The sequence below is a fragment of the Ursus americanus genome, chromosome 9 (assembly GCF_024610735.1).
Source record: "Ursus americanus isolate L20-20 chromosome 9, mUrsAme1.1.p, whole genome shotgun sequence".
Lineage (NCBI taxonomy): Eukaryota > Metazoa > Chordata > Mammalia > Carnivora > Ursidae > Ursus > Ursus americanus.
Window position 1 is genome coordinate 29,789,144 of NC_142135.1, and position 26,480 is coordinate 29,815,623.

General features: G+C 35.1%; 1 protein-coding gene across 3 annotated transcripts in view; it reads left to right on the top strand.

The window, feature by feature from the left end:
* ANGPT1 (angiopoietin 1) overlaps window positions 1-26,480 on the top strand; it is a 243,138-nt gene that overhangs the window by 210,970 nt on the left and 5,688 nt on the right. For all 3 annotated transcript variants that reach the window (XM_045805796.2, XM_045805797.2, XM_087864678.1), the window contains 2 exons: window positions 603-769; window positions 19,488-19,618. In XM_045805796.2, coding sequence (XP_045661752.1) covers window positions 603-769; window positions 19,488-19,618 — 298 coding nt within the window. The remainder of the gene's footprint in view (window positions 1-602; window positions 770-19,487; window positions 19,619-26,480) is intronic.

Genomic DNA, 26,480 nt, shown 5'->3' on the forward strand with positions numbered 1-26,480 from the left:
AACACAAATCCATGCCAGTAAAGCATTTAAATGACTCTAGTCCTGGATTTACAGGTTTGCTTATTAATACTTAAAAATGAAAATATTGAACTTAGAAAAGTCAAGGATCTAGTAATATGTTTAAGTTATTATCTAAGCATAACTTGACTCCTAAATAATAATAGTAATAGCAACAACAACAGAAACAATAATATGGTAAATAACTTCTCTGATAATACCCTGATAACATTCATTGAAAATGTTTAAATTGTGTTCAAAATATTCCATTAACTAGTATTTTAGAAACATTTTCAAAAGCAAGCTGTGACTGAGAAGTGTTTACTGGTCACACCTATTAACCAGAATCATTTAATCCGAAATCCTCTTACCTACACAGATTTGAGTATCAGCCTTTTACTGTAATAAGAATTCAACACAAGGGCCAATGGAGGGAAGCATAGCAGAAAAGTATTGAGTCAATAATTGGAAAAAAGTGTGTAAAAATGTGAACAATTATCTTTACTGTTAAAGAAGTTTTTATTAGTGTTTAGAACGTAGTTAATACTGAACCTGATAAGAGGTTTTCTCTGAAATAACAACCGTATCTCTATCTCCTTTTGTAGGGTTTTGGAAATCCCTCTGGCGAATATTGGCTGGGGAACGAGTTTATTTTTGCCATAACCAGTCAGAGGCAGTACACACTAAGAATCGAATTATTGGATTGGGAAGGAAACCGAGCCTATTCACAATATGACAGATTCCACATAGGAAACGAGAAGCAGAACTACAGGTGAGTCCTCCTTCCATGTGGGGCTCAAATGCCTTGGGCCTTGCCACCTATGAGTTACAGTGGAAAAGTGTGAAGACAGAAATGAAGCAAGTTATGCTTCCAAATGAAAATTAGGCTGTCTAGGCCTATGGTACTGATACAAAAAATTCGGTAAAGACTTCTTAAAAGTGTTAAATTTCAGTTTTCACGGACGGGTTGTTTTGATGTTGGCTCAGATGCTAGAGGATGAAGAATTGAGTCCAGCACAATATTATTGTTGTCGTAGTTCTTGTTGTTACTGTGATGAGATCGGTGCCATGAATTCATATGTACAAAATTGATGACAGAGAATTGACTCAAACTCAGTGGCTTGAAATAAGTACCACTTTCTATCAAAAGATTTTCTACTTACACTTTATTTACCTTTCTTAAATTATTATTTTTCACATTATTTTAAAAATGACAAAGGAGAGGTAAAATGTGTTTTTGTATGACTTACATAAAAGATAAGGTGGGGCATAACTTAGAATTTTTTGGTAAATAATGTGAAGGTAAAAATAAATTCAAATAATGGCATCAATATACACAATATCATTGTAGATGTACAAACGGACAAACTATACACTTTCCTATTAACATCTCTGATTTTTTTTTTCAATGAGCAGCTTGTACCCTAGGATAAAAAAAATTAAAAAATGGCTAAGGAAGTAATGTGGTATGGTAAATTCATTCTCCAAACCCTTATTGTGTTACTCCTGTGTTCCAGGAACCCTACTAGGCACTGCTAATTTTGCAGTGGATGATGAGATCTCTAGTCTCCCAGACCTCACAGTCCAGCTTTGTAACTAACTAGGTCACTAAAGAACTGGCCGGCATTCCTTGAGAACAGGGAATATATTTCCATTACTTTTATATCACTACCCATTAATGCAATACTTGGCACAGAGCAGGTCCTTAATAATTGTGTGTGACTGAGTTTCATAATCAGTAAATTAACGTTGCAATGATTTCTAACTCTCCATATTGTAACTACTCTACATCAGTCTTGCAAACATGATTGTGTGCAGTAAAGCATTGGTACATAGCTTCAAGCAAAATGCAATGACAGCAACCAAAGCCTTCTGCTCTTTTTCCAACCTGTGTGGTCGTCTTGTAGCTCAACCGTTTCTGCTGCTTATATCTTTTTGAAGACATACTATTCTTGCAGAGTTTGAATCTACAGCTTTTTCATGAACACATCTCATTTTAATGGATTATGCATGGGATTGGATCCTTGGAGACATAAGAATCATTTTCTTAACAAACAGTGATGATGTCACCAAACAGAGGGATGAGAAATGGATCTAAAGGTTTTCATTGTCTCATGGGAGGGTAGTGAGGGTGTACATAATGGCAACTCAAGTAACCAAAGAAGAGACATTTATAAAATGCGATGGAGTGTTAAGAAGAAATGTTTCCAAGGAGGTCAATATTTGGGGAGTTTTATAACAAGAGAAACCACTGTAAAACATCAGGGGTACTCTTATGTAAATGTTTTGACCTGAAACTTGAAACTATATGAAACTTGGCTAATGTCAGACAGCCTGACAATAGGACTAGCAAATAATTAGTCTGGTCTTTTTCTAGGCTCCTGAAAAATTTGCTTTGGTTCTTTTCCAAAATGTCTCTCAGTTCTTAGTAGGTAGATAGGTGCGTGTGTCTCTGCGTGTCTGTGTCTGGGTGTGTGCGCACATGCACACGTGCACACACACGCGCATGGGTTGTGAGGCAGGGGTGGTATTAAGACAAAGAGTTCATGGACAGGTTTAGGAAGATTGTCAGAATCCAAAGCAGGCTTCAGGGTGCATTTTGTGACTGTCACTCTGGCATGTGCATGAGGAAGGAGCACTTACTTCCTCTTAGAATGCCCCATTGCCCACATTGAGCATTTCCCATTCCTTCGCTGTATGATTCTGACCGTCACCCATCTGATGCAGATCTATGATTGAAACGCAAGTCTTCCCAGATAAGAGTGAGCCTCACACTCTGGGATCCCCATTTTTCTTTTTTGAGAGAATTTTGAACCTTGAGACTCCGTATTATAAATCCAGAAGGCACTTAATACTTTAATTCCAATTCTCTGGGTTGTCAAGAAAAGAAAGCTGAGGTCCAGAAATATGCAACATTGTTCCCAAAGAAGGAGAAAGACGTAAATATGGGATGTTTGACTCCTACCTAGTTTGTAGTGCTGTAATGCTGCTGTAATAAAGATAGTCGCTCTGGCCCTTTCTCCGCCAGGACCCAGCAGAAAATAAGTCTGTAATCATCACCTTCTCATGCAGTTAAGTATAAGATTCATGTTGGCATCAAATGGGAAATTAGAACTCATTAAAACATAGCGCCTGTTCTGGTGAGAGCTTAAGAGCTTACTGAAAATAAGCACACTGTAAAATGGTCTTATTTACTCTTTCAAAGAAAATCAAACAGAAGCTTGAAAAGGGAGTATACTCTTGTGACTTCCCTCCCCACCTGTATCATCACTCACTCAAGCCAGGAACACCAAGCATGGCCTGAGTTAGAGCTGCTTTTCAACCCCACTTTTTCTCTTCCTTCTGAATTAGGAAGGAATGTCTTATTGTGATAACTCATTAAAAGCATTAGTACTAACATTTGTATAGTGTTTTATAATTTATGAGATGGTTTTTAACACTTTAGTCATTCAGTCTTCACAATGAATTTTTGAGGTAGGTATTACTAGACACATTTTAAATATAAAGAAACTGAGACTTTGGTCAACTCCCCTGCTCAAACTCAAGTAAATGTAAACTAAAAACAGAGCTATGAAATTCATGTTAGGTTTTAGGTTTTTGTTTTGTATTTTTAAATTTTCTAGATTTTTTCCTCTTCCAAATTAGATTCAGATGGTTTCTTGAGAGTTTTTTTATTATTATTAAAGTATTCTATCTTAACAGAAATTTTATTTTGGAAATCCTTATAATAGCTGTGGTCATAATATATAAATCTAATTTTAAAAAACCTTTCTCATGCTCTGGACACATACTGATAAAAATAAGTGTTGTTGAATGGATAGATAAGCTTACAAATGTACATAGAATACACATATTTTCCTTTTATCCTCTAAGGAAACCCCAAATGATTTTCTCAGATAGAAAATAAAATCTATGGAACCCAGGAGAATATAAATAAGAAAAAAAATAATGTGAAAGTGTCATGATAAACACATCATGTAAAATAACACACAATTAATGTGAAATTATTAAATACTTCCTCTAGAGAGGTAGTATTATTCAGGTCCTCATCATCTAACACCCAAACTATTGTACAGCTTTCCTGCCTCCAATCTTGATGATCTCAAATATATCATCCACACTGTTGTTGGGATGGTTTTTCTAAAAGATAATCTGACTTTGGTCTCCGCCCTCATTATATATTTCAACAATGTTCAAATATCTGTAGGTTGGGGTGCCTCCGTGGCTCAGTAAGTTAAGCATCCAACTCTTGATTTTGGCTCAGGTCATGATCTCAGGGTCGTGAGATTGAGCCCTGCGTGGGTGTGGAGCCTGCTTAAGATTCTCTCTCTCCCTCTCCCTCTAGCCCTCCTCCCTGAATCACGTGCTCTCTCTTAAAAAAAAAAAAAAAAAAAAAAAACTATATATTAGAGTCTGTCACTTAAAAGTATTTATGACCTGGCCCTATCTATTTGTTCAGCTATCGCTAATATACTCTCCCACAACCTCACCTAACCAGATACCCCCTCATTATGTTCTAGAAACTACTTGCAATTTCTCTATACCTTCTGTATCTTTGTTTATGTTACATCTGTACTCCCACATATAAACTCAACTTTGGATACATCTTCTTTTTTTTTTCTTCTTTTTTTGGATACATCTTCTAAATCTTTAATACTCTCCTTTATTCCAGAAAGTTTTCCCCAATACCTGTTACGGTATGTGTTGTGATATGTGAACTCATCCGTAGTCTCCCTTCAGAACAATAGCCCTCCTTCTCTCACCTTCTGGGAATGTTGCTGGTTTACAGCTTGTAGCCAGGGTCTCCTGCCTGAGCATTGCTTGTGGCTGAAGAAAGTTACAATCTGTCCTGCAGACAGATTGCAGCCAATGAGTCACTAAAGGAGTATATAAAGGACACTTTGCCCCAATTTGGGACAGTTCTGAAGGGCCAACCCAGGTCCAGAGTTCCACTTGGGATTACCTGAGCTCTTTACTGTAACTGTGTGTGAACCCATCCTCTCTATGTTCAGTACTGATTTCTTCACTCAGCTGTGGGGATTGAGCCTGAGAGCCCTCCCCTATAAATCTCCCTACACTGATTTCCCAGAGAAATGCATCACCCTCACTTTCAGTCCAGTTTGGATGTTTTGTGCTCCCCTAGATCCGTAACAGTCTGTGGATAACTATCCAGTATTCACATTCTATTAGAAGTCATTAATAAGTATTTATTAAATAACTGTGTGTTTTGCCCTTTTCTACTATTTCTAAGCTTCTCAAGTATATGAACCATTTTTATCAAAACTAAATATATATAGCTAAGTTAGCCAAAATATTAAGTAATAGTTAATAGCTAATATTCAGTGCGCACATGTATGCACCAGATACCTTGCTTTCACATGAGAAAACAGGCATGGTACAAGGTCACAGGTACTAAAATGAGTAAAAGTTATTTGAGCTTTGATCTCATAATTGCCCATCATATGACCATCCCTCAGTAAAGGGAAATCCAGAAGTTACTTTCTAGAATTAAATAGACTCAAAGCACATATTCTAACAGATATAATTCGTTTCTTCTGATCCTATTTCTGTCTTTAATAATTTGAATGTCCATGGGCATTATCTTATCTCTCTTGTTCTCAATTTTCTGTCCTATAAGTTATTTGTAAAGTTCCTTATAGCTCAGAAATTATATTCTAGAATAGAATTACCTTTATGTACACATTCCTTTTTATTTTATGCCCCTTTTGTTTCTTTGATAAATGATTAAATTTTGATCTCTCTAATTAATACTTCAGTAAGAGGAAATATCAGTCTCCCGGGAACATCAGTTTGGGGTTTACAGTGACCTTTTACTTCTCAATGAAACTTTGCTGGTCCCAATACTCAGAGTTAAAAAGCAAATATACAAGCACCACCACTTCAACAAATGCTTTAAAAATAACAGGTTTATTGTGGGTTTGGGGAGATGCTATGATCTACTGGAAGTGCTTTGGAATAGGAATCCAAAGATGTGGAAGCTATTAAATAGTAAAGTATGTCTTCAATATCCATAAAACCAAGTTGGTTGTATCGGTGTTCAGAAAAACAGAGCCAAGATCAGCATTACGGAAGTAAGATATTTGTTATACAGATTACACCTTACACAACTGTGAGATGAGCTGAGGAAGTAAAGGTCTGGAAGGTGAAGGAGGAAAAAAAAAGGTTCAGTAACATAAATGCTTGAAGCCCAGCATGGTAGTAGACCAGTTGGAGCTTGCAGGGAAATCCAAGAAACCAAGCATGTCCAGCCACCAGAGGATGACCACAAAGTGGGGGACCTAAGGAAAGATGTTACTTCAGTGTAGCTATGTTACCAGTCAAGCATCCGGTGGTGAGTCCGGAGCCATTGACAGCATGGGAAGGCAAGCTGGATGCAGAGTGGAAAAGGACAAGCTGGGACTGCCAGGCATCTTTGCCATGTCTACTGATGATCTGAGTCAGGCCACTGCTTCACTTCCACCTTCTAGATCTCACACAAAGTCCTCTTTTGACCAACTCTAACTTGGGCCATACAAGGAAGGAAATTGTGGGGAACATAGTTCCAGATTTACTAAGTTGACAGTAGCACAATCTAGCTATACCTTGGGTAATTCACCTATTACTTTTATACCTTCTATCACCCTCACCATTTAGTTATAAGGATCCAATCAGAAAGAGTATGTAAGCATACTTTGTATTGGACAAATTTAAATACCATGCAACTATGAAAAATATTTACATATTTTTAATTCAATTTTCATCACACCCAAGAAATTTTTTACTGGTTTCAATAAAACTTTTTAATTATATTTCTATATCGAAATCTATACCCCATTGTCCCAGAAGTGTTTTACTGATTGGTATTTTTGTCTGTTTTTTAATTTGGCTTCAGTTGCACTCATTATATCTGTGATCTCTTTAATCACCTTTTACCTAGAATAGTCTAACACATACCTATCATAAATATTTTTAAACAATCCAGGTCAATTTTCCTCAAAAATGTCCCTTTCTCGATCTTATTATTCCTTCCTGATGAGATTCAAATTAAATCTTTTTGACAAGAACACTGTATAAATGGTATTGTATTTGCCATTTTATCACATCTAAGGGCACAAAGGGTCAATTTGTCCCATTATTGGTTGGGCTAAGTTTCATTCACTTAAGGTTTTCTGTTTTTGCAATGGAATATGTATTCTTGTAAAGAAAATTCTACAAAATATCATAATGTAAAAAACCTATAAATCTTATCTATTTTGGTTGCAGTGGTTGTGGGGACCTACTATAATATCTCTTTGTCCCTTTCCTTGATAGCACCTCAGACGTTTGTAGATCATAGTTTAAAAAAACGTTGTATTGTATTATTATAGCTAAACAAATAGATTTACCGATTTGAGAAAATTTAGTTGTACTACTTTAAAGTATAAAAATAAATTTAAAATTTTTCAGCCTCATTAGAAAGGCATAGTTTATTGAATGAACATGTTTTATTAGATAGGGAATTTTACATGTTAATTTTTTTCTTTTTTTCCCTTTTGCATGTTAATTTTTTCTATTCTTGGTTATACTTTGTTCCCTAAAGTTAATTCCTTTATTTTTTTATGGTATCAACTAGATTAGCAAATTCTTTATCACAGATAGTATAATGACAAGCTTAAAGGTAGTCCCTCTTTGAAGCAACGAAAAATCTCTATTTGTAAAGTGTGAATGATAATGTTTAACTATTTATAATGTACATCTTATCATTATAATCTTACTATAATATTGATGTACAGTTTAGGAATATTCTTCATATTTTATTATCTCCATATTTTTTGTTCGGGATGAATGATACTTTCAGGGTAAAACTGACTATGGCTATGTTAAAGCCTTGTTCTGGAAGAGATTCCACATGAAGACATGAATGGAATGTTTGAACCAAAATTAAAAAAAAACTTGAAAATAATTTAGCCATTAAATATCTTTTTACACAAAATTTACTTTTGGCCAACATCTTTATTGGGAAAGAGTTTGATGTAATGGGTAAAACCTTGTATTGGGAATCAAGGGCCATGAATTCTAGACTTTGATCTGTAGTTATTTTCTGAATGACCTTGGACAAGTTATTTCACTTTTCCAAGTTTTAGGTCCTCAGAAGTAAAATGAGAAAGTAAGGATGAACTCTTTCCAGTTCCAAAACTTTTTTTTATTTGTTTTCTTAATCATTAAAGTACTCCCATGTTATGTATGCATTTCAAGGACAAAGCAAATTAGTGTAGATTGAAAAGAATTCTCTCAACTCTCCCACATAAATTTAAGCCCTGCATTTTTGTAGGTATTGCACAACTTGTTTTACTCTTTTTAGTGAAATGTTTTTCATTTCTCTGATCCTCTGGGCTACATGGTCCTGGCTAGAACCAGTAGCAGATGTGTTGAAATAACTAAGAGAAAAGTTATTTTTTATAACAGTTCTGGACTGATCAAGGTAGAAAAAAAATACATAGGGAATCACCTGGCAGTTTCTACCCTCTTGAATTTTTAGCCTAGATTGCAAACTCAAGGTTTTAAGTAGGTTTTTTTTTTTTTTTGTATTTTCAAATAATTTCTCCAATGTGAGAGTTATAATGCCTTATTTAGACTATGATTTTTGTTGAGTCCCTTAGTTTTTTGGATTGTTGGTTGGATGAGATTCATCTCCCTGACCTTTTCAACTCCAAGCTCTTCTGTTTCTTTTTTCTTTACCTGCAAATGATATGCAAGAATTTCTGTATTACATGATGTCAAGCAAATGAAATAAAATATTAATAAAATAGACAGACAACATACTTAGTTCCCTAGGCCAACTGATCTTGGAAAAGGATGCTATGTTGTCACTGATAAGTGGTCTGTGGGCTACGAGAGCTAGTTTCTATGCCTACAATTTTGATAACTGCCACTAGGTGACAGTAAACCTTGATTTTATAGAACTCATCTTGGATGAATAACTGAGGGCTTAATGAAAATTACAAGATTTAGTTAATTATACTTTTTGAGTAGAAATTTCAAAATTGTCACAATGACAATATAAAATATTTATTACCCTCTAATTTATACAATAGTTTTTCTCTCTAGATGATTTATTTCTTTTATAAGAGCCTTCACCCATTTCAACCATAAACTTCTTAAAAACCATTTTAAATAATTATGACAAGTACCGATAAGTATCAACAGTAAATGCATCAACTACAAATCCCATGTTAGTGGTAGCATCATTACATTCAACTTTGATATTAAATAAAATATTTAAGCAAATATTTAAAATATTTAAGTAAATATTTAAAATATTTGCAAAGTGCTTAGATATGCCTTTTGGTGCTAACATCACAAATGCCAGTGTTGATGCTGATCTGCTTTATTCTAGTGAAAGAATCAAAAGTACTTTTTTCTTATGTGGCTCAGTTAGGAGTTCAGCTAAACAACTGTATAATGATTTTAGCTTTATTCATTTTTAGGCTGTCAATGAAAAACAACTTCCTTTCCCTTGGATACCCTTATAATCAATGGTAGAGAGAATTTTCTAAATATGAAGATGAGAAGTCATTATAAAAAATTTGGAGGTCACATTATTGTTATAAAATAATTATTTTAATGAACTCTGCTTTAAAATAATAGATGCGATTAAAGATCCAATGAATAGTTTGTACCTATTTATAACCTGATTCTAAAAGTACACCTTGTGTTCTTAGCAGAAGAATTACATCTGAATGCTGTATGCCTCTTTGACATCTCCTAATCTAGAAGATATGCTGATTATAAGAAATGTTAAGTCAATATTTCCTTAGCTTGTTAAAAAAACAATAATTTTAGGGGTGCCTAGGTGGCTCAGTCAGAAGCATCTGACTCTTGTTTTTAGCTCAGGTCAAGATCTCAGGGCCCTGAGATGGCACCCTGCATAAGGATCCGTGCTCAGCACAGAGTCTGTTTGGGATTGTCTCTCCCTTTCCCTCTGCCCTTCCCACTGCACGCTCGCTCTCTCACTCGCTCTCCCGCTCTCTCGCTCTCTCGCTCTCTCTCTTAAATAAATAAATAATAAATAAATAAATAAAATCTTTTGAAAAACTCAAATACAATAATTTTCAACATGCAGTTGTCTAATATCCATAATTATTTTATTTCTTAACTAGATATAGTTTTGCTTTAACCTACATAACTTCACTAAAACTACGCTCTTAAAAGTTGTTATGATTGTTTTGAAATCAGGGTCTGCATTCATTTGTTTGTCCAGCCAGCTAGCCATCAAACATTTATCATGTTGCTAATATTTCCCCAATACTATTCAGTTGTTTCCAAACTTCAGTGTGCATATAGTCAGCTAGGGTGTTTGTTTAAAGTATAGATTTCTGGGTTCCATATCCAGAGATGCTGATCTTAGGATAGGATCTAGATCTTAGTTCTACCAACTACACCCAGGTGATGTTGATGCAGAACTAACACTTTCATGACTCTAAAAGGAGCATGCTTTCTGGTTTTGTGGTACTAATAGTTTAGATAGAAGACAGAAGAAAACACGATATAGTTGGCTTAAAACAAAAATTGCAGCTTTGGTATGTTTTAGCATGTCTTTTTTTTTTTTAATCAAAGAATTGTGGACCTTTTAAAAAAAATGATGGCGCTATGGATCCTCTCCCCAGAATAACTGAAAAAAACTAAATTTTGCTTATATTTCTGTGTGATTCAGCTCCACACTCAAAGTCTTTGAGTAAGAACACTTGGAATTAGGCTCTAGGTGGACAGTAAAGAAAAGTGGTCTGTTCAGCTGGAGTTGAAGATGGATAGGATACATTGGAGAAGATTGAAGGGGACCAGGAAAGGCTTCATAGGGGAAATCCTTGGGGATTTGTGAAATATAACGAGGTGGTCATGAGGCGAGTATGGAGGATGATGGCAGAAGGAGAAGGGTCTTGAGATTCTAGCCAGAGGAGCAATGTGGACAAAGACCCAGAAGTGGAAGAAGGAAGTGCCTTATTAGACAATAGCAAGTAAATTGTATGTGGGAGTTCACTCTGCTACAGAAAACGGAGGGCCATGTTCCATGATAAGGAGCTTGGATGCTATCTTACACAAATTTTGAAGAGAAATAAGCACACTGATGATTTTGGTCAACAGAAGAATCTGCTTATGCACACTAGAGCCTCATTTGCAGAACTTATAGCAACACATTATCCAAGTACAACAAGAGAAAGTATTTCCTTTTTGCAAAAAAAAAAAACCTCAGACAATGCCTCTCAATGGTTTTCAACATTCTACTCACCCTTTCCCCTCTCTCTGTCTTCCCCTAGGGGATGTTGGAAAGAAAGTTTCTTGCTGCTCTTTAAACAGAAATTAAAATGAGAACAAACCTACCTCCCTTGAACTTGCTTATTCTAAAAAATCACAAATTTCAATCACAAGTTTAACAAGGTCTTGACTTAATTTTTGGTAAAATAGCAAACCCATAAACTCTCTAAGATGGCCATAGGCCTGGTCTTTTAGGCACAAGAATGGTGTCCGGTCAGTGAGCCACTCACTTGGAGCTGACTGTCAGCCACACATGACACCAAGGGAATTGAAATATGTTTAAGGAACTGTTGTATTTTTTACAGAGGTCTTGGTGCCATGTAATTCGTTTTGGCACTCATTTTTTTTTTATGTATTCTTAGAAAAGGGGAGGAATACTGGAAGACTTCATTTAGAACTAAAACTAGAGAATTAGTACAGTATGTATTTCTAAACTTTGGAAAGTATGGTTTCATTGTCATAGATTTCATGAAAATTATTTTGACATTTACAAAATAGAGTGTACTCTCAGTGCTGTGCAAAAGCACAGAAATAACAGTACGTGAATTCTCTGTTTTCTTTAGAGGAAGAATTTCTCCTGAGTTTTGAACACAGGCAATCTTCATGCTATTGAGAAACACTGAAAACTGTATTTTACTTGAGTTTGAAACAGGGATAGCTGGTAGCAATGTTTCCAGTGTCAACAGCTTGATACCTGGGTGGTTGATAAACTCAATTTTACAAAGGCCTACATTATATTAATATTTCTAAATCAAGGGAGAGACATAAAATGTATATGGTCAAAACAGATGGAAAATTACCATGCAATTTATGCATGTATATTGAAAATCAATACATAAAACAATCAGAATCAGAGAATAAATAAAACTGGATTTTCTGAAGTTTCTCATTATTTGAACTGAGTTTCTGTAACTGGAAACTTATTTTTCTTAATCAGCACAGATTCCCTTGACCATCAATATCTCAAGCATTTTTCGCACTTGCACATCGTCCACTAAACATGTTCAAAAATGAATAACATATCTACCTCAGGGCATCTGGGGCTTAAAAAGCAAGTAAGGTAATGCACTCCTTCTTAGCATAATAGCTAGTCTAATATACAGAAGTTCTGCTGATTCCTTAATGATCCAATGCCATCTGAAAACAAATGATACCAATTCAGGAAGATTGAACGTGATGAAGAAACTTTTGGGGAGGAAGGATGGGAATTACAGGATGAGTTGCCTTGGGTGATCTTTTCAAGGATTTTTCCCAGTATCAATTATGACTAAAGAAAGGGAAAAAAAGATCACATGCTGTATTCAGCCAATAAAGTACCCTATTATATGGCAAGAGAAACATAGGATTCTCAAAAGACTGGAATTTTAATTTATAAAGAATAAACATTTGAACTAAAGGATCATTATTCAGGTATCTGGGTTCAAAATAATGTAGACCTTTCTGATTTCAAATCAGAAACTAAATGTCCACGGGGCTTGAATTATAAAACGTAATTATAGAGTTAAAATGGCACTACATATAAGCCATCTCTTGAAATGAGTAAAACTTAAATTCTAAACAATTTTAACTCTTAGTTCATAATTGACTCAAATATTTATTGAATGCCTGTTATGTATATTATTATGGAGTTTACAAAGATGACTGAGATATGAATACTTATTAGGAGTTGACAATATGGTAAGGAAGGAAAAGCACATGTATAAATAATAATAAGGAAAAGCACATATATAAATAATAATAGGGAAACTGAGATGTGCCACAAGACAAGCAATTCATCTGTGCAATGACAAGTTAGAGGAGAAAAAAGAAAGGAGGCTCCCTGTGTAACATTTGGGCTTGTCTTGAAGGATGGTTCACTTTGGACTTGTGAAAATAGGGAGAAAGGGACCAAATCAGTAAAGCTCTGTTCATTTAAAAGAACAAGATACATTTGGACAATCCTGAACTAGAGAGAAAAAAATGTTTGCATCAAAGATGTTATTCTGAAAAAAAAAATAGAAAATATTATTTAGCTAGAGATAATTTTACTATATTAGCAAAGTCCAGTATAGGACTCAAGGCTCCCCTTGTGCTAAGATAAATTTATATTCTTTCCTTTATCTCAAGGCTTCCAGTCTTAGTAGCTTCCACCAGAACTCTGCATACTTAACAAATAGGGCATTTTAAACATAAAGAATTTCAACTTCAAATAATAATACAATAAAAGGACTAAAAATCTATCTTAAATGTTCAGTATCCAAATAAGTTCATTGCCTTCCTTTTTAGTTGACATTCGCAGAACATTTAAATGACTGATGGAAACACTTTTCTTTCTTTTTTTTTTGTGTTAGATAACCTCAAAACTTAATGTGGTATGGATTTCACAACACTTTTATTGAAAATATCCTCTTTGTCCCTCTTCAAAAGTCCATGTTCTCCACAGCCTCCAAAGCTAATCTCTTCCACCAAATTTTTTGAGCAGTTTAGCATCTCCTGAATTTTTCTCTTACCCTTTCCAACAATAACTAATTATTTGTATATTTCCCAATGCTGCCTTTATAGCACCTAACAAATGCTTAATCTTACTAAAAGTCTAAAACACTCTTTTCTCTATATGTGGTTTGACAAGAGAAAATTGTCTTTATTTTCAGCAGAAGATGCCACCTGTATCATTTAAACTGAGTTGTAAAAGACATGTTCTGCTAGCACTCTTTGCTAATGGTGCCCAGCTCTTTTGGTAAAGAAGGGAGGGTGGTTTAGAGCAGAGTCCACCCTGGAGCAGCAGCAACCAAGAGACAGCCGTGTGGGGAAACTGTCAGATTGAGTCATTGCTACCAGGCTTTGAAAGAAAACCATGGGGGTCATTTTGTATTTTCTTCCAGTGATTGTGAGGAAGACAAACTAGTTCCATATGGTGGCAGGGAGAGAGCTCAGAGCCAGAATGGAGATCTGTTGCATGAGATCTCCTCAGCTTGTCAGTCTGAAAGACCTTAAAGTTCAGATATCTGAGAGTCTTTCTACTGTTTAAAAGAGCCAAGGCCAAACTTCAATTTGTCATACATACAACTCCCACTGCCTTCAGTAACGAAAGAGACTCTTGTTTCCCTGAATGCAGTAAAAATGTAAAAATGATGAGAAGTATGGCAGTCCCTTAAGTAGACAAAATTAGTGAAAAACCAGACTCATGACCTTGGACTGCCTATTTTAAAGAAGTTACAGAATCACTTGTGATGATTCATAGGTGTATTTTGAAGCCTATTTTTGCATAATAGAACTCAGGATTGTCCTACATTTACTAAGAAATATGATTTAGCCTTTCTGGTTATATAAATTTATATAAGTGAAAGAAAAGGCATAACTATATTTTCATTGAGGATGACTAGGGAATCATGACCAATTTCAACATGCACTTATCTGTTTCATTTTTCCTAAAGAAGCTAATTGAAAAAACTGTAATGGCTAACATTCTTTACAGCCAATGACCAAATCGTGCTAAGAAATGTGGGGTTTTTAATCCTCATTAATTAGGAAAAATAGGTTTAAAAGGACAAATATTGTGATTTTACTTTGTGGCTGCCTTTTTGATCACATCTTCTTTGGAGTTTTGTCTTATTTGGGGTTTTACTTTGTTTTTTTCTTTTCTTCTTCTTTTTTTAATCTTCCATATTTCTGTCCCTAAGCCAAATACTTTACTCTGGAATAACGTTTGGTTTTTATCTCCTAGCACATCATTCTTCATGCAAGCCACATCTATACTGGCTAAACACAAGAAATAGATGTCCAGGATTCCCATGGTGTTATTTTGGGGGAGTATTCTCTCTAATGACTCACACTTCAAGTTTCCTTTCACCATATTCAGAATGCAAGGCCAACTTTCACCCTTCTGTATGTTGACTTTTCTTTTGTAACGTGAAGTTTCATTAGCAAAATAGAGAAAGCCATAGATAATTAATTAAAATAAAGACATTAAAAATTAGCCAGAACCACTGTTTAAAAGAACCACCTATATATTCCATTTGAGCCTCAATTCAAATGAATTTTCTTATCTAATTAGAAAAAATACTTGACATTAGTGAATGGCCAGCTCTTAGTTTGCCTTTATCAAATAGCCAGCTAGAATTGTTGACTTTGGGTCAATAATTGCTACTCTGTACTAGCTAAATAGCTCCTAAGAAAGAATGAGCCCCTTAACTGTTCAGATGACCTATCCTTGACTACACAGGTGCTCCCAAAATCCTTGTGGGATTCCACAGAAGCATAGTTGTTCTCATTTGTAAATTTCTTAAAATAGTGGGGAGAAAAATTTTTTTTTGTGAAACACCATCTCTGTTTCCCAGTGTAAGAAAATGACTGTCCATGGGTGCCTCTTCCCTAGAAGTGCATAATCAGTTCCCCTGTGACACACTAAAGATATAGACTCAGGAGAGAAGAATACTACTGTATGTAAATTATAAGTTCGACTCAGTCTTGTACAGTGAAAGTCCTCTAAATATTGGTCTGTTCTACTTTTATTTCTTTGTCATTGAGATATAAATAACATATAACATTATATTAGTTTCAGGTGTACAACACAGTGGTTTAATATATGTATATGTTGCACAGTGGGCCATCCGGGAACAGGGACAGCGCATGCATATATACAGAGAAATGAGAGTGTGTTGCTTTGAGGGAACAAGTAATTGATAAGTGTTATATACATGACAGGAAATAAGTGATGAGAGGTGTGAGGGTTTGGATGGTGTGGGGAAAAGTAGAGGAGGACAAGATCTTCAAAGTCCTTGTAAACCACAATAAGGAATTTGGGCTTTATCTCTCATGTGTTGGGAGAACAACTGAGGGATTTTAACCAGAGTAGAGGAATAATGAAATACAGGTTTTTGAATGAGCCACTTGGAGAATGGATTTTAGGGCAAGGGGGAAGGAGTAAGACTCAAGGCAGTGAGACCAGTTGTTAGGCTTCTGTAATAATCCAGAGAAGAGCTGCCAGAACTAGAAGACTGACCTTCTAATGTTGATTAAAAGAATCTAGAAAAATGTCTCTTTTTAGTTACAGACTCTAACATATAGCAGTAATGAAGTTCGTAGAGGTAAAGGTCAGGAAAAGACATTGTTGATGTTTATTCTACACTTCTTTCTACACACTTGCATACATACTTAGAGATATATGAAGGAATCCTTAAACAATTGATGGTATAGTCATACAGTAGCTTCCAAATGATGTTGGATAAGAATAAGAAATGGCATGAAAAAAAGGTCAAACAATTATGTATGGAAAGCATGGTATAAAGAAATCTGTAGAGCATGATTTTATTTTCATTTGTATTTATGCATGAAGACAAACTGTTTTGAACAATGCAAAATTGACGTAAGTGATTACCTCTGAAGAGATAGATATGATAGGCCTGTGGGCAACTTTATGTCCATTGTTCAAAGTTTTTATAAGAATATGATCAGATTTTACATACATACTTAAAAATAGGTAATACTGGATAATATTTTCAATTTGGAGGGGGAAAAAAAAGACAAGACTAAATGCATATAAGCCATAATGTCAAGAGTAGTTATATTCAGAGATGAGATGGGTTGCTTTTTATTTTCTTCTTTTTGCTTTTCTCTACTTCCTAAAGTTATAATTGGGCATTCCAATTGCCGTGGTAACACAGAGAAACCATTGTAAACCATGTGGCTTAAACTATAAGCCTCTCGTGAAAGGATAAAAGCATGAAATATATCCAGCACATAGCAGTCACTCACTTCATATCAACTGAACATTTTTGCTGAATTACCTGCAAATGAAGGTGTAGAAAACATTGTGTTCTTGAATCTCTTTCCCCATCAGTGAGCTTAAAGCTACTATAGGGATAATGGTATTGACTTACCTTTTGAAAAAAAGAAGGAAAGTCATCACAAATCATAGAGAAGCCAAGAATCAGAGCTGGAATTAGTATGGCTCATCCAAGAGCACCTGTGGGCTAAACTCACCCAGTCCCAGTGGAGCAGGAGATTTCAAGCCTGCAGAGTCACAGCTATTTAATTTTGGAATCGTTCATCTTCTTCCCCCAACTGATTCTGTGTTCACCAAACAAGCAACTTTCCAATTATAATTTGGCTTTCTGTGTGAAACTCTCTCTAAGAAGCCTGGACCCCACAATGTCCCAGTTTTGACTATAAATGGAGAACTGACAAGAAGTCTCCCTTAGCTTTGTGAGTGTGTGTCTATCTCTGAAAAGCTGAGAAAGTGATCAAATCTGGAAGGTTGTAAATTCACCCAGGTAACTTTTCTCAGGCTCCCATTGGTGACCTGTCATCTTTCTTTCCCCTGATGAAACCCACCGACACCTGAGCTGCCTGCAACCTGAAATGTAAATCCAGACTTAAAAAATTCTAGAATTCTCCATCACCAGTGACTTTTAGCCTGCCTCTCAGAGTTTTAAAATACAAACTTGTGTATGATAATTTAGCTTTAGAAGCTTCCTTCAACTTACTGTTAACCACAGGTTCTATTAATCATTGAAAACAACAAAACGTGAGTAGGGCTTAATTGTATATTTTGCTCTAACTCAAAAATCTCTGCAGAATATCTGCAAAATGTTTTAGCACAAGCATACAATAGTACTGTTATTTGCTAAAACTTGTATCAACGTCACAAAATAATAGGGGGACCTTTACACATACTTAGGTGCAAACACAAGTCAGATATATACGTGAAAAAATAAAAATTCAAATACTAATTGACCTGTATTATTTCTGTTAAATAATAATGTAAAATTTGTTCAGAGCTGGCCCAGGTCCTAGTAGTGTCTCCTCATACAGAGATATTAACTATTTTGTGGGTGGATAAGATTCATAAAGAAGACTCAGGTACAGAAGTGGTAATATACATGGATATGAAAGGAATATTGCTAGATGATTTTGATGAATGAGAAAAGACAAACCATGTTAGGTAGAATTAGAAAGAAGGGTAGAGTCTCAACCAGAGAAGACCTTGAATATCAAACTGACACTTCTGACAACCTGAGTTTAGTTATTCCGACCCCCGAGGAACCACTGAAGGACCTGAGCATGTTTGCATTTGTTCAAAGTACCCAGATGGATATGGAAACAAAGTATAGGATCAATAGAAAATGACCAGACATCAGGGAAGTACATTAGGCATTGATTGTGATTTGTCCACTAGTTTTTAAATTCTAGATCAGAATTCTTCAGTCTGCAAAGAGTAATGAGATACTAATTGAGAATATAAATTCCTAGGCCTAGTGAAAAGGCCTTTTCCAGAAATAACCAGATGATTTTCTATATGTGTAACTGTTGGAGAGCCCCTGATCTAGGTTAATGTAAATCTTATATAAGAAATGTTTCTAGAGAGTAAGGTAGATTAGGTTCTTTGAAGAATGCCATATTTGAGGTTAAACAGTTGGCATTTTGAACTTGATTTTGAGGATACTACTAGAATGTAAGTCCCTTATGGGCATGGCCCTTTGTCTGATATATCTTAAGTACTTAGAACAGTTTCTGTTCTATAGTATATGCTCAACAAACATTTGTTCAGAGAATGCATAACAGTTAAGAACTTGGATTTTAAAGTCAAACACAGCCAAATTCCAGCTTATTTGCTAAGATCTCTAAATCTTAGCAAACAAAATGGGTATATTGATGCCTAGATCACAAGTTTAATATAAAATTAAATTAAATAATAACTGGAAAGCATTTAGCAGAGTGTTTGGCACAGAGCAAGTCCTCAAGCAATGAGAATTATTACTAGTATTGCTATTAAGAGTAATGTTTATCACATCATCACTATTCAATATTAATGTAATTATATGCTGTAATGACACTCTACAAGGCATTTTTTTTTTGGAGATTAATACTTGTGGTAATAAAATAAACCCATTTTCCTTTTGTGGATCATGCACTATCAGAGAACCATATGAGTTTGAATATGCATTGTGAAACAAACACCAAGCACACAAGCCATAGAGAATTTTACTGCTGTGATTTAGGATCCCCTTTTCTTTCTTTCTTTCTTTCTTTCTTTCTTTCTTTCTTTCTTTCTTTCTTTCTTTCTTTCTTTCTCTAGCTTGGGTCTTACAGTAGATTGTTAGAGGGCTGAATGCAAAGAAGAGAGAAAATTATAAAAAAGGCAAACATTCAACAAACTGGTCTTCTGGGTTCTGTTATTCTGTTGAATGGCTTATCTTTTCCTTTTTTTTAAACTTCAGGTTGTATTTAAAGGGTCACACTGGGACAGCAGGAAAACAGAGCAGCCTGATCTTACATGGTGCTGATTTCAGCACTAAAGATGCAGATAATGACAACTGTATGTGCAAATGTGCCCTCATGCTAACAGGAGGTAAGTCCTATGGGGCCGTTCTATAAGTTATGTTTCATTGGTTTGAGGCTTGAAGTTTCTTATCTATGAGAAAGGACTGTGATCTTCTGGCCAGGAAACTTAAGAGCAAGTCCCTAGAGATCATTTTGTTCTGCTCACTAATCTACCATGTGTTCTCGTGCAAGGCGTTGCTAGCATATTTATAAGTTTGCCTCCTCCCCCAATGTCTATAAAAGCGGCCTGCTAGGCTTGGTTCTGAATACATTCTTTAGCTTCTTAAAGTGCCAGTTTTCTGCCTTCTAAATAATCATAATGATACCCATAGTGGAATGAACAACAGTTTGGGAATTCAGCATGGGCGGGGGGGACAATCCTCCTTACAAAGTGTTTTGCAACTGTGTAGTACAGTTCCTTGAACATTCTGTTGAAATGGAAGAAGAAGAATAAAGAGGTAGAGTTAGATCTAAAGTCATAAAATTCAGACCAGCTACACCAGGGCTTTGCATTATATGGTATTGACTTCTGCAAGACATCTGAGCTAGTATAAGAAATACTATTAAATAATATTGTATCACTGAGTAAGAAAGTTAATCCTTTTTGAACTTTTTAATATCTTTCTAGCCTTCTGATTATGTCAAAGAAAAATTCTCAGTTTGGTACTAGCATACCTGTAGCACTTCCTCAGCACTTACTCAATAATCACTCAATAACCTTCATAGCGAAAAAGGAGCAAACCCTTTGGCCTCAGGCTCAGGGCCTTGGTTAGACAATGGAACCTACCTAGAATTAAATAAAGTGATTTTATTTTAATTTTATTGGGTTTTATATCTACCTTTTATTATAGCAAGTGGTACTGGTTTCTTCTTTAAAGAAATTATATAATCTTTGCATTTTTAAAGTATTCACAATATTTGATACATAACACATTATTGATTTAAAGAAAAATATTAATTAAATATTAATAAAAGTTATAAAAGAATAATAGGAAAAAATCTGTGAAGTTGATACATGACTAAGTGGGGTTTGAGAAACACTAAGCTAAAACCCAACGGCAAGCAGTGTAGCTCAAGTATGTAACAGACTGGCAAGGAAGGGGTTGGCACCAAGCAAAACTGTAAAGGAAACTTTCTTTCCAGTGTTTCTGCTGTCACAGTTTCAGAGTTCTTTCCCTCTCTTAATGGAATAGCAGTCACTCTCACCATCAGCTATTCTGATTCTCCTTCTGTATTAATCTACAACAGAGCATGTTTTAATGGCAATAAATTTAAAAAAAACTCTCAAAATTAAGCGTTTTCCTTCCCAAAATATGATACTACTACCATTATTACTATGTATTTTTATACGTTATTGCATAGGTTGTACTATCTTACTTGAGCTCCAAACCAGCTCTGTGAGATAAGCAGGGGGAGAAACTCTAATCTCCATTTTGTGCATAAGGAAAATAAAAGCAAATTAATGCTCACCATCTTGTATTTAACATCTACCTCAGTAGATGCAGTACATAGGAACTCAATTAAAAATATGGTGCATGAATGAATGAATAAGCATCGTATAACCCTTGAAATCACTTTCAAATTTTGAAGCCAATGAAATGTATCATTAGGTTGACATTTTCTCATCAGTTAACAGAGCATGGAAGAATTTGGAGAGGTGATTTTGAAGAAATCTTTCCACCTTCATCCTCATCTTCATGTCCTCCATTATTACCACCATAAATCACATCCCATTGACCGCCATACTTACATCAATATCTTTCCAATGTAAGACCAGCCCTAGTATTATCAAAGCCAATCTGTTATGATTCCTCCTCTCATATCCTTCTCCCTATACTTTAAAATGGTATTGACATCACATTCAACCTTATCAAATAGGTAAAAGTCCTCTATATGTAATTTTATGATCCCCTCCCCCAACACAGTTGTCACAAATTTAGAATGTTTTCCAAAAATGGTACCCATAGGTTAGTTTTTAAACTTTTTTTCCTGAAAGAAATTTTTTCTTCTCATTACCTCCCTGATCCCATAAATGGAATTGTCAGCAAGTTTATACAGAGACATAAGGACTTTGTCTAGTTTCCTGCTCATTTTAATATTGAAATATGCTTCAATTTGTCCACATCTATTTCTACAAATAGTTTTTCTACCAAATAAATGCAATGCATGAAGTAAAATCTTTCAAATGTTGCTTTAGAAGAGCATTCCAAAAAGTTCATATTTCTGTCATAATAATGAAAATATAGAGCAAAGCAAAGAGGAGAATGCACCTCTTGGTTGTTGATGAGAAAACTTCATTGCTCAGATTTATGATTTTATTTCTGCTTCAAATGATTGAACTTTGTCATGTTCTTTCATCCATAATCATTCTTGGACCTGCTTCTTACCAATAAACACATATGTGGGGGAGAGAAAATTTCCACTTATTGCTTGGGCTGAAATAGTCGAAGTCAATGTGTTTTTGTAATAAACGCCATTACCCTATCAAATATCCTTTTGAAAGAATCCAGGCCTTGCAATTCTGTTCACCCTGCAAAACTAAAATGTGGAATTTAGATAGTTAAGAACTGGAGAACATAAGGATGAATGTCAGTGACAGTCCAGGTAACTTGAGTATTGCCTGGAACTTATATCCTACTTAGCTGCTCCCCACCACCAGTACTTATTCTGTCATATTTTCCCTTAGAACCATTTTCTTCATCTAATGATTTTTCCTTTCTTTTTTTTTAAATTTGTATTTGAACTTGTTGCCTATTTAAAATAGTTTCTTTCAAGCAGTAAGATTTCATACTCTTTGAAACTAATAATTCACAGTTTTCTGTCCTCATCAATTAAAGCTTAGTTTTATCTTGTTTATTTATATATTTTTCCTTTGTTTCTTCTGCAAGAAATTAAGGGTAAAGTAAGATTGATTGCCCGCTAACTGTCCTAAATAGTTTTGTGCAAGTACTTGGGGGGGATTTTGGTTGGAGAATGTGGTATTGTTGCCACCCTTATCTGTCAAAGACTGAATAACAGGAGATGAGCTTAATTGAAAGCAGAAGGTATTTCAGCTAAGCATAAGGTCAAAATATTATTTTGATCTTTCTTTCTTCTTTCCTAATATCCTGATTTCTTAACCTCCTTCTATCAATGTAACATAATTTTAATAAGTAACTATTAAGGATCAACTATTCTTAGAGAAATGAGCAAGACAGAATAGAACTTGCATCTACTGAGGGAGACCATCAGCAAAAGAGTAAACAATAAATAACACAATTTCATATCATAACCAGTTTTAAAGACAAAATACAACAGTAGCTATTGCAGGATGGGGAAGTGACTTTAGAAGGCGTCTCCGGGGATCAACTGCTGCCAGGGAGGATTGTGCATTTGTAGTTGTGGATATCTTCAAGGAGAGAGTATAAAGCTATTTTATCTAAAAGAGCTTACTTATGCATGTTCCCGCATTTGTGGGTCTAGATAAGAATGTCTCTCACATTTTCTTCTGGTTCTGTGACTCTGTTTTCTGTGTACTTAACTGTGGCTAAACACGTAATATCTTTCAGTGCATGGGTTGTAATTTATAGTACATTGTAGAGTGGAGAGGAGGTATAGGGGGCTGAGAAGCACATTTGCATCAATAGAAATACATACAACAATGTTTTCTACTTCCTTTCCTGGAAGTATATATACTTATTTCTACCTTACCAGAAAGCCAGCAATTTTTCCATCCAATTTCAATATTGAATAATTTTCATGTTTTTTTACATATTTCTTCTGAGACCAAAGCATATATTTCAAGGTCAAAATTGCCACATACATCTTCTATGCAGCTGCCCTTTAATTAATCGTTCAATAGAGGTGATTTGTCAGCACAGATCTGTAAGCCAGAAATGTCTTTGCTCTGTGATGCCATTGACCTTAGGAAAATTTGTAAGTTTTCTCCTTAGGTTTTCCCCCTATATGAAGGATATTATGAAAAATCTGTATACTTCAGTAGTGGGAGGGACAAAGTTAAGAGATGATTATAGGAAATATTTTTAATCCTGTAGGACATTCTGATAGTGCCCTCCTGAGCCCAAAGAAAGGAATCGGTTTATTTTAAACATAAAACATTTATCTACTATTTAACATTAACAAAATGAAAATGTAGTCTCATTCAATGCATGTTCTTGTTAATATGGATTTATTGTCTATAAAAACAAATATGCAAAAAAAAACCTCTGACTCCAGAATACTGACAATGAATGACTTTTAGATTGTCACATTCAAAGCGAATGTTACATTCAAAGAAAAAAACGTGGTCTTTGGTACTAAATTAACATTCTTCAAATAAGTATTTCTAAAAGTCTGTTAGAGACTACAATTACTAAAGGTTGCTGACGAAACAAAACAAAACATGGTATTATTTTACATTCCTTTCCTTACCTTACTTTTCTTTCAACACAATTTCCACATTTAGTGTATAATATAAAAGCTATGTACAAATGTGACCTAACCTTCTGCAGAAAGAATCTGTTGTGGTAGAAACAGCGATCTCTTTTCCCACGCATAAACTATGTCAGCCGACAGACAAGACTTTGCTAAAGCTAACAAAGGATATTTCTCAGTTCAGCCCTAAAAGACAGGATAAAGCCATACACATAAATTTCTTAGTACACCCTACAACCTACCAGATGCTAACAGCAGAGAGTTGATAAATGCTTGCAGAAGAGGGTTGATGTGGCCTGCTATATAATCTTGAAGAAGACAAAGAAAATGAAAGAAATTAGCAGCTTCTCCAACTAGTGAATGATGCTGAGTGACAGGATCTTTGGGAAAATATGATCATCTTAGAGTTTTTAATAATCCAGGGAGGACATACTAAGCATTGTCAGATAACTCACATTCCCTAGGTTTTAAGGCAAAAATGTTGAGAGAAAAGATCCATATGGATAATTTAAGGTTGAGCACAGAAATATACATTGCATTACTTTATTTCAAAGCAATTTCTTTTAGTACGTAATCCATAAGCCTATGCCTCAAAAATGTATGTTACAGGGATTTTGCGCCCTCTCCTCCTATATCTTCAGTGCCCAGGCACGGTGCACTGAGGTGCACATAGAATGTGCTCAATAAATACTGGTTGCATGAATGAATATTTTATCACAAACCCTGAAAGGGCATTGCCAAATCACAGAAGATACCAGTGAGAAGATATAAAAATAAATCAGTGTGAGTCTGAATGTGACTGTTGTGTGAACTTAGATTGAAAATACATAAATATATATGTATACTTATATATACAAAACATATGTATACTTATATATATTTGCAGGCACACACATGAAACAATATGATGAATATGAGGATTGGGACAATATTTTCAGAATAACTAAACCCCAGAAGACTTAACTCCAGAACTGGAAAAATTTGACCATTAGGTTCCTGACTTCCAAATAAATATGAATATGCTAAGTACGAAGTTTAGGATTATATTCCTATTTTCTGAAGAACATTTTCACTTACTAGCAAAAGAGCAAAGAATATCAGAAAATGTCTTTCAAAAGGTAAATTTGGAAAAAAAAGTGAACCAGAATCGATAGGCCTATAGCACAAGGCTGCCCCCAAAGGTTAATAATTGACAATGGCTGAGAAGTAATCAAACACTTGATTGTGTGGTATTTTACTTTAATAATATTATAGCAAATATTTATTGCAGTCATAAGAACAGGCATTTTTGCATTATCCTAAATGATTTATATTTAATAACTTACTTCTAAAGACCCTTTGAACTCGGCACCACAATAATGCTGTTGGCAAGAACGGAGATACAGAAAAGTTAGATAATTGGCCAAAGGTCACGGAATTAGCATCAGGTAAAATTTGCACACGACCTCCAGAGAAGCCGTTGCTTTATCCACTCCTTCTACTGCCTCTGTTAAAATGAATGGCATTCAAAGACAAGAGTGAGCTCTGTTTTACTGTTTGCAGCACACGTTTGCAAGGATTTCCTCACTTAAACGTTCAAAGTGAAATGCAGTGCAAGGGAGGGAAGAGACAGTAAGAGAATACCTAAAGGTTTTCAGTGAATTCAAGATTCCTGGCCAGTATCAACAACTTTTTCATCTTTGGAACAAAGAGAAGAGAAAGGAAAAAAAGCCAAGTCCTTGGCCTGAAGGGGATATAGTATGAGATGACAGAGGGAGTGCAGACCTCTAAGAAAGGTCTTATGCCTCCCGCATGCACAGGAGACCCTTGCAGCTGCTCCTTGAGGCTAGCTATGGATTTGGCCAACTTTGTACATGTGAACTTGGGAGGTTATTTTTCATAATGATCCCACTGATAACAGTGACACCAGTCAGTTTTGTTCAGCCTCATTCTTAGCAAGAAAAGAGGCAAATCTTATTTTCTGTGCAAGTTGTTTTGCACATTGCTAATTAGATTCCATGCCTTAGAAAATGAAAGAAATCCTTAAAAACAGATACATCTTTTCATTTTGCTGTACTTTTTACCTTAGTAAGGAAGTGTTGAAGGACATTTTGTTTAGGATCAGAAGAATTTGAGAGTTAGGTTTCCTGATTTTCAAATAAATTTGAACTTCCTGAGTACAAAGTTTAGAATCAAATTCCTACTTTCTGGGCAAAGTTTTATTTATTGGTGATAAAATGTGAGTTTTCTGCTTCAGAGATAAAAGACTGGAATGACTTTTAAAGGCCTGGATAGCCCGAGATAGTTAGTACAAAACTAAATTTTAATGAGTTAAGTGTAAATGAATTAGAAACATGCATCTCAGACTTCTTATTAAAATATACATGAGGTTACAGGTTATGAAGAAAAATGCTTGGCAACATACATCTCAGCAGTTGCCAATCTTAAAACATTTGAGACATTTTATCAGTTGTCTGAACGGCAGATGAAAGCTGCTG